At 47.2% G+C, this 17,279-nt stretch overlaps 1 protein-coding gene across 2 annotated transcripts in view; it reads right to left on the minus strand.

The window, feature by feature from the left end:
- Positions 1–17,279, minus strand: part of LOC311518104 (ephrin type-B receptor 5) — a 139,182-nt gene that overhangs the window by 30,847 nt on the left and 91,056 nt on the right. For both annotated transcript variants that reach the window (XM_084623562.1, XM_084623563.1), the window contains one exon: positions 2,518–2,673. In XM_084623562.1, the coding sequence (XP_084479688.1) occupies positions 2,518–2,673 (156 nt within the window). The remainder of the gene's footprint in view (positions 1–2,517; positions 2,674–17,279) is intronic.

Genomic DNA, 17,279 nt, shown 5'->3' on the forward strand with positions numbered 1-17,279 from the left:
AGAAAAAGAGGACAAGTTCCTTATTTCTCATTCCTCTGCAAAAAATGTTTCAGCTGTTTCCTAGAAGGAGGCTAGGGACAAATACATTGTTTTGTCCCTATTCAAATGTTCTTTTCTTATAAGAGCTCTAGCACCCCCATGCTTTGGAGCAAGGACTTGAAATTTAGCAAGGTGGTGGCTTTTTGTCAGGGATGAGCCTTGTGTTGTTCTCATAAAAAGCCATCCAATTTATGAGCCTTTTTAAAATCTCAGTACGCACATGTTCAGTAGAGACTTGTTACAGTCTGGTAGCTAAATTCTCTGAACATTCTGTCTGCATTAAGCATGCTATAGCAAAGTGCTGCAAGGGCTCCATGTGTCCCCTTTTGTTTTTCTGTTTTCCCCAATTATCAATAGGGTTCTGGACACTGATGCCTAGAACATTCCCTGAAATTTTGAAATTGCTCCTACTTGGCATTCACAAGTTATCACTTTACAGATGAACAGACAAACAGAGAACTGCCTGCAAGATGAGTGTAGGCCTTCATAAACTGGCCAATGTTCATATACTATTTTTTCCAAAGGACCCCTGTCTCATTCAGTGCACAGGATGGACATCCACTGGATATGAATCCGGGTGGTGAATTGAAGGAATCTGTTGTCTGTAGGACTGTTGCCTCATTTGTTGCAAAAGCTGGAAGGTGTGCAATGAATGATGCAAGGGACTGCAAGAAGAGAAAGGATCATCTCATGTTTAAAACAGGTGAATGCTTCCCTGGAAAACTGAATTCTAACCCTGCCTCTGCCACAGAGTTCCTGTGTGATGCTGGGCAAGTCACTTAAGCCAAATTTTTCACAGGTGGTCACTAATTGTGTGTTCCTAATTTTTTGGGTGCCCAACTTGAGACCCAGGGATCTGATTTGGAGAAGTGCTGAGCGCTCACAGCTGCCCTAAGTACAAAGAAAATAGGTTATACTTACAGGATGGGGGACTCTCCTGGGAAGTAGTAATTCTGAGATTTGGGGGTCATGGTGGATAATCAGCTGAACACGAGCTCTCAGTGTAATGCTGTTGCCAAGAGGGCTAATGCAAACTTGGCATGCATAAACAGGCCAATCTCAAGTAGGAGCAGAGAGGTTATATTACCTCTGTATTTGGCACTTGTGTGACCACTACTGGAATACTGAGTCCAGTTCTGGTGTCCACAATTCACGAAGGATGTTGATAAATTGGAGAGGGTTCAAAGAAAAGCCACGAGAACGATTAAAGGATTAGAAAACATTTATTATAGTGATAGACTCAAGGAGCTCAATCTATTTAGATTAACACAGAGAAGGTTAAGGGGTGACTTGATTTCAGGTTATAAGTACCCATATGGGGAACAAATATTTAATAATGAGATGTTCAGTCTAGCAGAGAAAGGTATAACACATCCAATAGCTGGAAGTTGAAGCTAGACAAATTCAGAATGCAAAGGAAGGAATGGAATGCATAAATACTGGAAAGAATGCATGAGTTTTTAACAGCAAGAGTAATTAATCATTGGACCAATTTACCAAAGATCATGGTGGATTCTTCATCACTGACCATTTAAAAATCAATGTTGGATGTTTTTCTAAATGATATGTCCTAGGAATTATTTTTGGGGGAAGTTCTATGTCCTGAGTTATACAGGAAGTCAGACTAGATGATCACAATGGACCCCACTGGCCTTGGAATCTATGAACTGAAGACAATGGGAGTTGTGCTTCAACACATAAAGTGCTATATCATACTAAGTACTCTGAAAAATCAGGTCCTAGATATCTCAAATTGGGAAACCAAATTTAATGGACACTTTTGACCTTAATCTCTCTGTGCCTCCGCCCCTTATCTGTAAAATGGGGATAATACTCCCTCTCCTCACAGGGGTGTTATGAAGACAAATTCATGAATGTTTGTGAAGCACTTGGACTATAGAGATAAGCACCATAGAAAGCCCATGAGGAAATTAATATTTCTTTCTTCCAAGGAGGGTTTCAGTAGTGTGTAGTCTGGTGCTACTCATTGTACAACGAGGATAAAACAACATATGAAGTAACTGCTCATTCAGTGAGCACTGTCATCCTGTGCAATTAATGAGGCAGGGGTCCTTACAGAAAAATACTATGTGATCATGTAATTAAAGACTGTATCATAATGCATACACACAAGGAGGCCGAATTAAGGTTGCCTGGGCAAACTGAATTCTGACATTTCCTAATTTCTGAGAGCCTGATTTTGCAACATAAATGTTCTTTTAATGCAGGTTTTTGTATCTACTATATTGAGAATTGTATATAATATATGGGATTAATGAAATGTCTTCAATACATTTGGTGGGTAGACATACCCTGTAGTGGATTAGAAGTGGTGCCCCCCAGATTCCTGCAGGGGAAAAGAGTGAAGAGAAATTATTCTCTCTTTCTCAGGGGCTCTTAGAGGCGATGACTCAGAGACTCCCCAGAATCATTGGCCATCCCTCTTCCTCCCCTCACATACTCTACCCAAACACTTACCAGTGCAGGGGGTGTCAGACGTGTCCGAAGCAGAGCGGTAGTATCGGCTTTGGCAGGCACATTCACTGGAGCCTGGCACTGGAGCGTGGCTGTGGGTGGGGCAGAGTCTGCAGGGGGCATCTCCCACATATGCTTTAAAGGAACCAGTGGGACAGGCTAGGGGAAAGAAAACAGTAACAGATGAGAAAGGGGAACCAATTACTTCAGATCCCAGAAGGAACACATTCTCCTTCAGGCTGAGACCACACTGTTGCTGGGAGAATCCTGTATTGACTGGCTGTGCAGTTTCAGTCACCACACCGCTGGACAGGCATTGCCTCCTTTGAGCTGGGATATGTGCCATTTCTCATCCCCATTAGTGACTGAGACTGCCATTAAAGTTGAAGTGGAGGTAGCAGGCCTCCCATCTCAATGTGATTTCTTAACCCTCTCTTGAAATCTCCAATCTGGAAAGGACTAGGAGCTTCAAGGTGGATTCATTTGTGGATGGTTCAGAGAAAGGGTTTTATTATCTAAATAGATTTGACTTCGGAGCATTAGCAATGGAGATGGCTAAGAGAGTAACACTGAAACTAGCATGGAAGTCTACCACATAGGAACACAAGCTGAGTGAAGAGTGCAATACAGCAAAACCAACTCCCTAATATGACAGCAGGCTCTGGGATACCACCTGGCAATGCAGGTCTCATGTGGCGAGTCACCCACATGTCAGATGCTACAGCCCTATTTCTGCTGACTCATGCTAGCAGGTGGGTCTTTCTAGGTCCAGTTCAGAATAAAACGGGTTCGAGTTTCCCTCTGAGGCAAAGGAACATCCAATGAACAGCTGAGCTCAGGAGAAAGCTTAGTCTGAGGTTTCTGTTTGGTTGTTGTTATTTAAGTTCACAATCAAGTAAATTCCCAGGAAGGAGGTAAGCTTGGACCAGACATAACACATGTACCTTATGTTAGGAGCAGAGTGAGAATGCTGTCTTATTCCACTATAATAAAGAATATCCCCGATGGGTTGCATGAGCAAAACAACTCAAAGGGGGAGGAAAGCAGGACCAGGAGAAATAAAATGTGATAGATGGAGGGGGAGTTGGGCGGGGGGGGAGGAGGAGAGTAGACACACAGCTGTACCTATCAAAAAGTGTAAAACATGCACTGGAAGGAAGATCAGGAACAGTCAGCATGGATTCACCAAGGGCAAGTATTTGTTACAGACTCTTGATTCAGCAGCCGCATCGTCAGCCACAGTTAGAGACATGGGGGCCAGGAATGGGCAGAAAGGATGGGCTGGAGGCAGACTAGGAAAAGAGTACATTGTGATACTCTCCCAGAGCTAGGGTGACCAGGTGTCCAGTTTTCGACCAGAACACGTGGTCGAAAGGGGATCCTGGCGGGCCATTCACTGTCCAGTTGGCAGCGCCGCACAGCAGGGCTGGAGGCTCCCTGCTAGCCTCCGTGCCGCGCGGCTCCCGGGGAGCAGCTGGCATGTCCCCTCTCCAGCTCCTATGCGTAGGGGCAGCCAGGGAGGCTCCACTAGCTGCCCCTGCCCTGCAGCTCCCATTGGCCAGGAGCTCCTTGAGGTAAGCACCACCCGGGGCCTGCACCCCTGGACCTCTTCCCCCCCACGCCCCACCCCCCTGCCCTAGCCCTGATCGCCCTCCGAACTTCTCGATCCCAGCTCAGAGCATCCTCCTGCACCCCAAACCCCTCATCCTCAGCCCCGCACCCCCAGACAGAGCCCTCAACCCCTCCTGTACCCCAGCCCCCTGAGCCAGGCAGGTGAAAATGAGTGAGTGAGTGAGGTTGGGGAGAGCGAGCGACAGAGGGATTGGGGGATGGAGTGGGGAGGGGGGGCACTAGGAGAAGGGCCAGGGCATGGGTGGGGCCTTGGAAGAGGGGCAGGGCAGGGGGTGTTCAGTTTTGTGCAAATAGAAAGTTGGCAACCCTACCCAAAGCTCCACTTACTCATGATACAAAATCAGATGCCACTCACAATACATTGTGCAGATCTTCAGACTATGATTGTCACTCTCCTTTGTGTGCACTTTGAGCAGCAGTCCACTAGTTAACAAGGCTGCATTTAAATGTGTGTGTGTGCAGGCTGCAGACATTAATATCCCTTTATAATGAAAAAGGGCAGTCCATACCTCTCAGAACCATTTCTTCAGGATGCCAGCAGGCTCTGATTGACATCACTGCATTGGTTATGCATGATTTATGCTTGCAACGTTATCTTCACAACCGTAAAGGCTAGACTTTTTTTTTAAATGAAAGCTTACAGATTCTGGCACACAATATGGCAGCCACTCCAGAGAAAAGGACCCTCTTACTAAACCACCTCAATTTGCCACTTGGAAAAGAGGCCCCTGATTTGTGTGTAATCAGTAACTACTGTTTGCTCTCAGGTGTGTTTGGAAAGGGCCAGAGAAGGTCCAGAAGCAGCAGCAATCCTCTCTCCAGACCATGTTTGTACAGCAACAGACAGAGTTTAAAAGAGGCTGAAGGGGAATGCTATGAGGAGCAGCAGGTGAAGTGAAATGGAAAGAGCCCCTTTTTTAGCCTAGGTGGAAAGCTCTGTTTGGTCTCCTGGAATTCCTGGGGGCGAGATCATCTAACTGTAGGATTTACTATAGCACTCGTGGCCACAGAATATAAGCGCTTCCCAGCAATGACCGAACTTAGCAATTTTTACCCTTGGAGCTCAAAACTCTTTAGAAAGGTGAGCTAACTACAATCATTCCTGCTTTACAAATGTGGGAAGTGAAGCACCAAAGGTAAGTGACTTGACTAATGTCACACAGCAGATTAGTGTCTGAGCTCCTGACTCCTAGGCCGGTGCTCTACCCACTGAACTAAGCTGTGTCCTATCGACAAGCAATATAGGTTCTTGCCTTGCAAACACAGACTCTGGGGAGTGTGTTTGTGTGTCATTTTGAAGATTTTGTACCTACTTTGTAGATAATAAATTCAAGGGTACACTACTCAGAGATCCTGACAATATTGGTTACTTGTGCCCTTCACTATTAAGCCAAATCCCAGGGAAAAGGGAACATTTTCACATGAAACAGGTTTGTTACATCCTTCTTTTGTATTGTCTTGCTTAACATATGAGCAGGGTGATGGCTGATGCAATCTGCCGTGGCCTTGGTCACTGAATACATTACACACATGCAGGCCCCCTCCCCACCTGCAATCTCTTCTCAAACCAGGGGCAAACTAAAATGTCAAGTCACAGGCAAACTCCCCTTGGCAGTGACAACCACTCTGTCTGCCAGGTGCAGGAGAGAAACTAGAAGGGAGGGGTCTTTGCCTCTAGGCAGCGTCTGATTTCAGAACTGATCAGTGAAGCGGAGGTGAAATGATGAGGGACACTGTCCCCTCTGGGTGAGGCACCTGGGAAACAGGTTTGAAGCAGAAATAGTGAAGGCCACAAAAAAAAAAAAAAAAAAAAAAAAAAAGAACCTGTGTGGACAGAGACCCAACCATTCATTTCAGCCCCAAGGACAGAGGCAGCAATTCAAGAGCTATGGAGCTGACAGAGAAAGGAATCCTGAGCACCACCGGGAGAGGGCTCTAGCTTATTTTTTAATTATTCAGTGGGACAAAATAATCATTACATTGTCCTGCATGAAACTAGGGGCTCATGCTGGGATTTCCAGGAGGTATGGGGGCAGAGCCAGCTGGAAGGGGATCACACTGGCTGGATACCTCCATTTCTATCCCTCTGGGATTCCTACTCTCCTATTGCCAGTCAAGAGGAAAAATAGCAACATGAAATCATACTGCAGGCAAAGCCGATTTGTGGAGATTAAATGTGATTCACAGATGTTCAATCCTCCCCCACCTTCCTAATGAAAAGATAATTGGAGAAAAATCACCATGACCTAAAATTTCTAGGTACTTACATTTTTCATTTTCAACCTTAGTCAAAGGGGCTGGATTGAGAGCACTAGAGACAAATGGCCTCTTTGTATCCAAAGAGCAGGTTCACCGTGGGCAGGGGGAGCAGCAGGCCAATCCCTGCCTCCCCGCCCACACTGCCCACAACCCCTGCCCACCTGCTCTTGGAGAGTCTCCCTTCAGGAGGGAAGGGAGGGAGTCCATGCTCCAGTAAAGCTGGTCATGGAGATGGTTATTTGTGATATGGACATCTATCTCTCTATGACACTGACTGAGAACTACCAACTCATTTCACACAGAAGCCCTCAGATGGGAACAATGTTTGATCACTGCCCACCTAAATGGGTTTTCACAAGCATTTCCCCTCCCCCATCTCTCTGTAAAGAGGATGGCAAGGGTTAACTCTGAGAGAGCTAGAAGACAAATTCGACTGGCATCTGAATATTTAAAAGCCATCTTCTTCTGCTCCAGCAATCACAGTGAGCCCAGGGGCTGCCATTCCACACACACAGCCCAGCCCTGCCTGTTTCAATGGCCCACTGCAGGATCCCACATCTCCCCCCTTCACAGCTTGATCAGATCTTACATGTCTCATGCTACCCTAAGAATAAGATTAATTCTCTTTTCCCCGTGGAGGAATAACCAAGGGTCCATGCTCTCTTCCCCTGCGTTGTGACCCTGAGCAGTTTCTGTTAGTGAACACTACTCACCTGGGACAGTCATGGAGGAAATCCCAGTCTGATTCCGCCCCCCTGCCCCGCCCATACCTGCACACGTGCATTTAGTCTGACTCCAGTGCAAGTTCAACCAGCCATAGAAAATACCTACCTGTACCAGCCTGATCAGCTGCATGGTCCCAACACCCTGGAAGAAAGCATGCGTGGGGCCCTTGTCAATTCCTGGTACTCAATGCCAGCACAGAGGGCTGGAGCCGCAGTGCCTCGGGGAGGCACAGAGTGCTGCCTCTTCCCATTAAGTCAAGGGCAGCACTAGAGAAGAAGGCACAGTCAGGAAAGGCACAACTGATTCCCTTTCTGTCGGCCTCGGTCTGCTCATGTCTCTTGGCATGGTGTCAGAATGCCAGTACGGCTCAGCTGGGCACTGCTCAGGCTTGGAGACACTGACCCATTTTCCCGGGTCCTCCTCCCTTCCCCCCTTGTGCCTGCTTATCTTTCGGAACGAGTTCCGATGGGGAGGCTGGAGCACCCCGCCACTGACTTGTATCAGTGACAAGTTTGGAGAATGGCGAGTCCGGTGGGAGAGGGTCTGCAGAAAGCAGGGAAGGGACAGAACCAGAACAAAAGGAGACAGGCTCAGGGGAGGGAAGGAGAGAGAAAAAAACGAAACACAGGAAGACAGGAACAGAGAGAAAGCCAATGATACAAAGCAAGACAAACAGAGCAAGGGGGAGAGAGTGCAGGGAGAGACAGACCAACAAAGGCAGAGCCAGGCTTTGGGCACCAGCAGTGGTGATTCTCAGACAAGAGGATACATATAGCACTCTTTGCTCAGATGCAGCTTGGATGTCGGCTGCCCTGGGAGTTGGGTGGTGTGTGTGCTGCAAGAACAGGGAACGTTTCCCCAGGCTTTCCCAGGGAAGGGGAACTCTGCATCTGCTTGGGGAAAATCCACATGCTTCTTCCCCTTTGAAAGCGGGTGTCTTGGGCTGGTACCCAGGTCCAATGCAACAGACGGGCCTAGGTGAGACGGTGAGCATCCACTACAGGCTGGGATGGAGTGTGGGCAAGGTGCCAAGCCTCCAGTGGTACTTGGGGTGTGAATTAGATGGGATGCCAGTGGAGAAAACAGGGAGAAAGGAATGAGAGTAGCACATCTGGGAAATCGCTGCCACTCCAGGATGCCAGATGGATGGGGAGGGTGGCTCAAGTCCCTCGCGCACATGCACACACTTCCCCCGCCATCCTTTCAACATCACAAATAGCACAGGAGGTTTGGACGACAGAGCATGGAACGGGGAAGGGAGGGGAGATTACTGGATGGGATTTAATGGTTTTAATCAGAACTTTCTCTCCATCCTCCAATCCGCTTCCTGCCCACTATGATATTATAGAGGAAGAGCACGGCGGGATTGGAGGGAGACCCCCAAGATTGCATGTGGGTGAGGGGAGCCCAGAGAGCACGGAAGAGGGAATCAGATTGTACAATATTCACGGGACAAAAAAAACAAACACAAGGTCCTCTGTGAATGAGAATATACAGCAGGGTAGCAAAGATATAGACCAGCCCCAGCCCTCACTCAATCCTCCTAATATCTCAGGTGCACAGACACAGTTTAGTGGAACTTCAAAGAGACACTCGGAGGAACGATAAATACATACAATTATCAACAATAGCAATACATATAATTAGTTTTAAAAAATACATCTTAGGGTTGTATCAAGCCAGAAGATAGATAATACCCACAACTTCAGTGCTCAGTACCCATCAGGAAAAATGATACTTATTAATAATAAACAGTAATAAAAGAACTATAACTATTATTAATACTTAGAAGCTGCCCAAAAACTGGTAATAAAATGAGATAAAGATATGATCACTTTATTAAATGTTTCTATTTGTTGATAGTTCAAAATCTTACCAGTATTTTCAAAAATCAAAAAACTTTGACCAGCTAGTGCTAGTCAAAAATGTGAAAAAACAAACAAAACAAAAACTGCCAACAATTGTGAACGTTTCATTACATTTTTGAAAGGTTTGGGGTTTTTTTCCTCTCAAAAATAAAAAAGGCAGAAAAAGTTCAGCTGGTTCTAATAAGAACCTACTATGTCAACAGCACTTCCCTTCTGAAGGACTGAAAGCAATATATGACATTAAGTACACATTAGAATCTTATTAATTAGCATTATTAATATGGCACCAAAAATGCCCCAGCCCCTTTACAACACAAACAAAAGAGAAGATACAGTGCTGTGTCAAAGAACTTATAAATCAGCTTAGACACAGTGAGAGTAACAGACTATAACAGGAAGGGGATGGAGTGGGCAAGAGCTAAGGTTACAGTAATAGGTTATGGTACATCCTGATGTAGGGTGACCATACATCCTGTTTTGGCCAGGACAGTCCCCTTTTTAAGCCCTGTCCCTGATGTCCTGACTTTTTTTGGCAAAACTGGGCATTTGTCCTGTTTTGCCAAAAAAGTGGGGTGCACCCTCCCTGGGAGGGGGCGCAGATGAACATTTGGGAGGGGATGAGCAGTGATTTTTGGACAGGGGGGATAGGAGCCTGGATGATGTGTCTCCGCTATGCCCTGCCCCTCTAATCAGGAAGCAATGTGGTGTCATGTGCTCACTCTGCAGCCCAATCAGTGGGCAGCGCAGTCAGGACCCTAATTCAAACTCTTCTCCAGTTGGGCCATGGAGCCGTGTGACTTGTGGGCCCTGGGCCCTATTGGACAACCCAACTGGTAAGTGACCAGCCAGGTCCCGCAGCATTTGCTTGTGCCAGGGCACCAAGCATAGCACTGCCTCCCCACAGGCCCCCCCCTCCCCCGAGCGGTCCCTGCAGCCCCCAACCCGACCTCGTGTCCTCCCCATCCACTGTCCTTCAGAGCCGGTCCCCAAAACCCTCTACAGCCCCGCCCCAACAGGCTTCTTTCCTTCTCCAGTCTGCCTCCAGTAGCTTGCTTCTGCCACATCCCAGCAGGGACACCATTTAGGGAGGGCATCTCCCCCCTCAAGTTTTGTACCACTGGCTGGGACCAACTCCCCCGCTCCCAGGTCCTCCATCACTTCCTGCTTTCCCCCCTCCCCGAATCTGAAATGGCAGTCCTGAATCACGGCCTTACCCCACTTCCCTAGGGCTGCTCTCTGGAGTCTCCTTGGTCCCTCCCACTACCTGGAACTTCCTTCCTGCACCTCTGCTATCCCAGTCCCCAAAGGGACTTCACGCTGCCAGAATGGATCATAGTCCAATAACTTTACCTCCTGGCTACAAGTCCAAAAGTACTCACACCCACACACTCACACCCTGCTTTGCTGCCCAGATCCTAGCTCATACCCATTCCTCCTCCCTCTTTCCCCCATTTCTGTTACTTGGCTCTACTGGGGGCATGGAGGAGTGTTTGCGGGGGCATAAGGGATGAGCGGTGTCACCAGGCAGCTTGGGTCAGCCCTACACATCCCATTTTCAGTTTAGGGAAATATGGTCACCCTATCCTGATGGCTCCTTTCAGTTTAAACATACACAGTTAACAAGGTTACTCTGTTCTTGGGGGGTGCTGTGGAAGAAGTGGACTTTAGAAAGGATTTATTTGCATGACAAGAGAGAGGGTGGTGGTTTGGCAAAAAGTTTTTGGGAGGGTGTTCCCAACACTGGGACACAGGTGGGGCGAAGGATGTCTAGTGTCAAGGTTCGCATTGGTGGTGTAGTGGAAGGACTGGGATGAGCAGTGTAGAAGGCAAGGTCTGGGAAGCACTAGCTGCACACTACTGAGCACGACCTTCAATGAGAGAACAGGACATTTAAACTAGATACTCTGGGAATGGTGGGTTGATTCAATGAGGGGGATAATATGGTCTGAACCACCAGCCCCACTGCTATAGAGATGTGGTAGGAGGCACTACACACCCCTAAATGCCTTCTGTGCAGAGATATGGTGAGGTCATAATTAAACTGATTAACGGGGGAAATATAAAGGGGTCGGTATGTAGATAAGATGGTGGGAAGGGCCTGATAATTGATGAACAGGGGGAAGGAAAAATAAGGGGACAGTCAATGAAACTGAAAGGCAATGAATGTGAAGCTTACAAGAAGTGGAAGATTGGACAAATGAGCAGGGAGGAGTATAAAAATATTGCTCAGGCATGCAGGAGCTAAATCAGGAAGGTCAAATCGCACTTGGAGACGCAGCGAGCAAGGGATGAAAGAGTAACAAGAAGGGTTTCTTCAGGTATGTTAGCAACAAGAAGGTGGTCAAGGAAAGTGTGGGCCCTTATTGAATGAGGAGGCAACCTAGTGAAGGGGGTTGTGGAAAAAGCTAATGTACTCAATGATCTTTTTGCCTTTTTGTCTTCACAAAGAAGGTCAGCTCCCAGACTACTGCACTGGGCAACACTGTATGGGGAGGAAGTGACCAGCCCTCTGTGGAGAAAGAAGTGAATGAGTGGTCTGTGGATGAGGGGAAAGCAGTGGACGTGTTATTCCTGGACTTTAGCAAACCTTTTGACATGGTCTCCCACAGTATTCTTGCCAACAAGTTGAAGTATGGGCTGGATGAATGGACTATAAGGTGGATAGAAAGCTGGCTAGATCATCAGGCTCAACGGGGAGTGATCAATGGCTCCATGTCTAGTTGGTAGCAGGTGTCAAGCGGAGGGCTCCAAGGATCGGTCCTGGGGCTGGTTTTGTTCTATATCTTCATTAATGATCTGGAGGATGGCGTGGATTGCACCCTCAGCAAGTCTGCAGATGACACTAAACTGGGAGGAATGGTAGATACGCTGGAAGATAGGGATAGGATACAGAGGGACCTAGACAAATTAGAGGATTGGGCCAAAAGAAATCTGATGAGGTTCAACAAGGACAACTGCAGAGTCCTGAACTTAGGACAAAAGAATCCCATGCATCGCTACAGACTAGGGACCGAGTGGCTAGGCAGCAGTTCTGCAGAAAAGGACCTAGGGGTTACAGTGGACGAGAAGCTGGATAGAGTCAACAGTGTGCCCTTTTTGCCAATAAGGCTAATGGCATTTTGGGATGTATAAGGGGCATTACCAGCAGAACGACGGATGTGATCGTTCCCCTCTATTCGAAATTGGTGAGGCCTCATCTGGAGTACTGTGTCCAGTTTTGGGCCCCACCCTACAAGAAGGATGTGGAAAAATTGGAAACAGTCCAGCGAAAGGCAACAAAAATGATTAGGGGGCTGGAGCACATGATTTATGGGGAGAGGCTGAGGGAACTGGGATTTTTAATCTGCAGAAGAGAAGAATGAGGGGGGATTTGATAGCTGCTTTCAACTACCTGAAAGGGAATTCCAAAGAGGATGGATCTAGACTGTTCTCAGTGGTAGCAGATGACAGAACAAGGAGTAATGGTCTCAAGTTGCAATGGGGGAGGTTTAGGTTGGATATTAAGAAAAACTTTTTCACAAGGAGGGTGGTGAAGCACTGGAATGCATTACCTAGGGAGCTGGTGGAATCTCCTTCCTTAGAAGTTTTTAAGATCAGGCTTGACAAAGCCCTGGCTGGGATAATTTAGTTGGGGATTGGTCCTGCTTTGAGTGGGAGATTGGACTAGATGACCTCCTGAGGTCCCTTCCAACCCTGATATTCTATGATTCTATGATTAGCAGCAGCATTTTGAACAAAATGTAGCAGAAAGGGATTTGAGTATAGGGAAGATGTCAGAAAAGGAAGTTGCAATAATCAAGTGTGAGATCAAACTGACGGTCAACACTTCTGTGATATACTGGGATGACTTTGGCCACTGCTGAAAAGCAGCAACTTTTGGGGTGAAAGGCACCAGCTGTTTAATAGCACACAGAAATGTTCCACAATAGTTTTGCTACCTTAGCTAATCCCATGGTGGGACACCAATTCTGTATTATTTATTAAATATTAACTGTGTGCATGGTACTGTACAGTCAGAAGATACAGGCCCAGATCCACAAAGGGACTTAGGTGTTGCAGCACCCAACTTTTAGGCATTTAGAACATGAGTGGCCATACTGGGTCAGACCAAAGGTCCATCTATCCCAGTACCCTGTCTTCCGACAGTGGCCAATGTCAGGTGCCCCAGAGGAAATGAACAGAACAGGCAATCATCAAGTGATCCATCCCCTGTCAACCATTCCCAGCTTCTGGCAAACAGATGCTAGGGACACCATCCCTGCCCATCCTGGCTAATAGGAACAGCACTGGAAAGCCACAGGAACAACACTGGGATCTGCAAAGCCTGAGTTAGGCACCTCAGTACCTATACAATGAATGGGGAGAGGCAAGTGCCTTAGAATGCTATCCACAAGAGCCAGCACACTGGGCAGGAGCTGCCTACATTAGTCAATGGGGGATGCTGACCAGTGGGGGGTATCCTAAGCCCTGCCCCTCTCAGGGAGATAGGTACCTAAGTCACAGGCTGCAGGGAGGTGTCTAGCTCTGCTAGCAAGCCACAAATCAAGGGAAGATAGGTGCTCCTCTGCCTAGCTTATGTGCAGGACACAATCCAGTAGGTATGCTCAGGTATTGCCTAACAGCCTTGGGAGGAGAATCATAGAATATCAGGGTTGGAAGGGACCTCAGGAAGTCATCTAGTTCAACCCCTGCTCAAAGCAGGACCAATCCCCAACTAAATCATCCCAGCCAGGGCTTTGTCAAGCCTGATCTTAAAAACTTCTAAGGAAGGAGATTCCACCAGCTCCCTAGGTAACGCATTCCAGTGTGTCACCATCCTCCTACTGAAAAAGTTTTTCCTAATATCCAACCAAAACCTCCCCCACTGCAACTTGAAACCATTACTCCTCGTTCTGTCATTTGCTACCAGTAAGAACATCTAGATCCATCCTCTTTGGAACCCCCTTTCAGGTAGTTGAAAGCAGCTATCAAATCCCACCTCATTCTTCTCTTCTGCAGACTAAACAATCCCAGTTCCCTCAGCCTCTCCTCATAAGTCATGTGTTCCAGTCCCCTAATCATTTTTGTTGTCCTCCGCTGGACTCTTTCCAATGTTTTCACATCCTTCTTGTAGTGTGGGGCCCAAAACTGGACACAGTACTCCAGATGAGGCCTCACCAATGTCAAATAGAGGGGAATGATCACGTTCCTCCACCTGCTGGCAATGCCCCTACCTATACATCCCAAAATGCCATTGGCCTTCTTGGCAACAAGGACACACTGCTGACTCATATCCAGCTTCTCGTCCACTGTCACCCCTAGGTCCTTCTCTGCAGAACTGCTGCTTAGTCATTCGGTCCCTAGTCTGTAGCGGTGCATTGGATTCTTCCATCCTAAGTTCAGGACTCTGCACTTGTCCTTGTTGAACCTCATCAGATTTCTTTTGGCCCAATCCTCCAATTTGTCCAAGGCCCTCTGTATCCTATCCCTACCTTCCAGCGTATCTACCTCTCCTCCCAGTTTAGTATCATCTGCGAACTTGCTGAGGGTGCAATCCACGCCATCCTCCAGATCATTAATGAAGATATTGAACAAAACCAGCCCGAGCACCGCCCCTTGGGGCACTCCGCTTGATACCGGCTACCAGCTAGACATGGAGCCGTTGATCACTCCCCGTTGAGCCTGATGATTTAGCCAGCTTTCTATCCACCTTATAGTCCATTCCTCCAACCCATATTTCTTTAACTTGCTGGCAAGAATACTGTGGGAGACAGTATCAAAAGCTTTGCTAAAGTCCAGGAATAACACGTCCACTGCTTTCCCCTCATCCACAGAGCCAGTTATCTCATCATAGAAGGCTATTAGATTAGTCAGGCATGACTTGTCTTTGGTCCATGCTGACTGTTCCTGATCACTTTCCTCTCCTCTAAGTGCTTCAGAATTGATTTCTTGAGGACCTGCTCTATGATTTTTCCAGGGACTGAGGTGAGGCTGTCTGGCTTGTAATTCCCCGGATCCTCCTTCTTCCCTTTTTAAAAGATGGGCACTACATTAGCCTTTTTCCAGTCATCCAGGACCTTCCCCAGTCGCCATGAGTTTTCAAAGATAATGGCCAATGGCTCTGCAATCACATCCGCCAAGCCCTTTAGCACTCTCGGATGCAGCGCATCCGGCCCCATGGACTTGTGCTGGTCCAGCTTTTCTAAATAATCCCGAACCACTTCTTTCTCCACAGAGGGCTGGTCACCTTCTCCCCATGCTGTGTTGCCCAGTGCAGTAGTCTGGGAGCTGACCTTGTTTGTGAAGACAGAGGCAAAAAAAGCAATGAGTACATTAGCTTTCTCCACAACCCCCTTCACTAGGATGCCTCCCTCATTCAGTAAGGGGCCCACACCTTCCTTGATTTTCTTCTTGTTGCTAACATACCTGAAGAAACCCTTCTTGTTACTCTTAACATCCCTTGCTAGCTGCAGCTCCAACTGTGATTTGGCCTTCCTGATTTTGCTCCTGCATGCCTGAGCCATATTTTTATACCCCCCCCCCCCGCTCATTTGTCCAATCTTTCACTTCTTGTAAGCTTCTTTTTTGTGTTTAAGATCAGCAAAGATTTCACCGTTAAGCCAAGCTGGTCTCCTGCCATATTTACTATTCTTTCTACAAATCGGGATGGTTTGTCCCTCTAACCTCAATAAGGATTCTTTAAAATACAGCCAGCTCTCCAGGACTCCTTTCCCCTTCATAAAAAGAAAAGGAGTACTTGTGGCACCTTAGAGACTAACCAATTTATTTGAGCATAAGCTTTCGTGAGCTACAGCTCACTTCCTCAGATGCATATCGTGGAAACTGCAGCAGGCTTTATATATACACAGAGAATATGAAACAATACCTCCTCCCACCCCACTGTCCTGCTGGTAATAGCTTATCTAAAGTGATCATCAGGTGGGCCATTTCCAGCACAAATCCAGGTTTTCTCACCCTCCACCCCCCCACACAAATTCACTCTCCTGCTGGTGATAGCCCATCCAAAGTGACAACTCTTTACACAATGTGCATGACAATCAAGTTGGGCTATTTCCTGCACAAATCCAGGTTTTCTCACATCCCCCCCACCCCCATACACACACAAACTCACTCTCCTGCTGGTAATAGCTCATCCAAACTGACCACTCTTCAAGTTTAAATCCAAGTTAAACCAGAACATCTGGGGGGGGGGGTAGGAAAAAACAAGAGGAAACAGGCTACCTTGCATAATGACTTAGCCACTCCCAGTCTCTATTTAAGCCTAAATTAATAGTATCCAATTTGCAAATGAATTCCAATTCAGCAGTTTCTCGCTGGAGTCTGGATTTGAAGTTTTTTTGTTTTAAGATAGCGACCTTCATGTCTGTGATTGCGTGACCAGAGAGATTGAAGTGTTCTCCGACTGGTTTATGAATGTTATAATTCTTGACATCTGATTTGTGTCCATTTATTCTTTTACGTAGAGACTGTCCAGTTTGACCAATGTACATGGCAGAGGGGCATTGCTGGCACATGATGGCATATATCACATTGGTGGATGTGCAGGTGAACGAGCCTCTGATAGTGTGGCTGATGTTATTAGGCCCTGTGATGGTGTCCCCTGAATAGATATGTGGGCACAATTGGCAACGGGCTTTGTTGCAAGGATAAGTTCCTGGGTTAGTGGTTCTGTTGTGTGGTATGTGGTTGTTGGTGAGTATTTGCTTCAGGTTGCGGGGCTGTCTGTAGGCAAGGACTGGCCTGTCTCCCAAGATTTGTGAGAGTGTTGGGTCATCCTTTAGGATAGGCTGTAGATCCTTAATAATGCGTTGGAGGGGTTTTAATTGGGGGCTGAAGGTGACGGCTAGCGGCGTTCTGTTATTTTCTTTGTTAGGCCTGTCCTGTAGTAGGTAACTTCTGGGAACTCTTCTGGCTCTATCAATCTGTTTCTTTACTTCTGCAGGTGGGTATTGTAGTTGTAAGAAAGCTTGACAGAGATCTTGTAGGTGTTTGTCTCTGTCTGAGGGGTTGGAGCAAATGCGGTTGTATCGCAGAGCTTGGCTGTAGACGATGGATCGTGTGGTGTGGTCAGGGTGAAAGCTGGAGGCATGCAGGTAGGAATAGCGGTCAGTAGGTTTCCGGTATAGGGTGGTGTTTATGTGACCATTGTTTATTAGCACTGTAGTGTCCAGGAAGTGGATCTCTTCTGTGGACTGGACCAGGCTAAGGTTGGTGGTGGGATGGAAATTGTTGAAATCATGGTGGAATTCCTCAAGGGCTTCTTTTCCATGGGTCCAGATG

The sequence above is a fragment of the Lepidochelys olivacea genome, assembly GCF_965140295.1.
Source record: "Lepidochelys olivacea isolate rLepOli2 genome assembly, chromosome: 1".
Classification (NCBI taxonomy): Eukaryota; Metazoa; Chordata; order Testudines; family Cheloniidae; genus Lepidochelys; species Lepidochelys olivacea.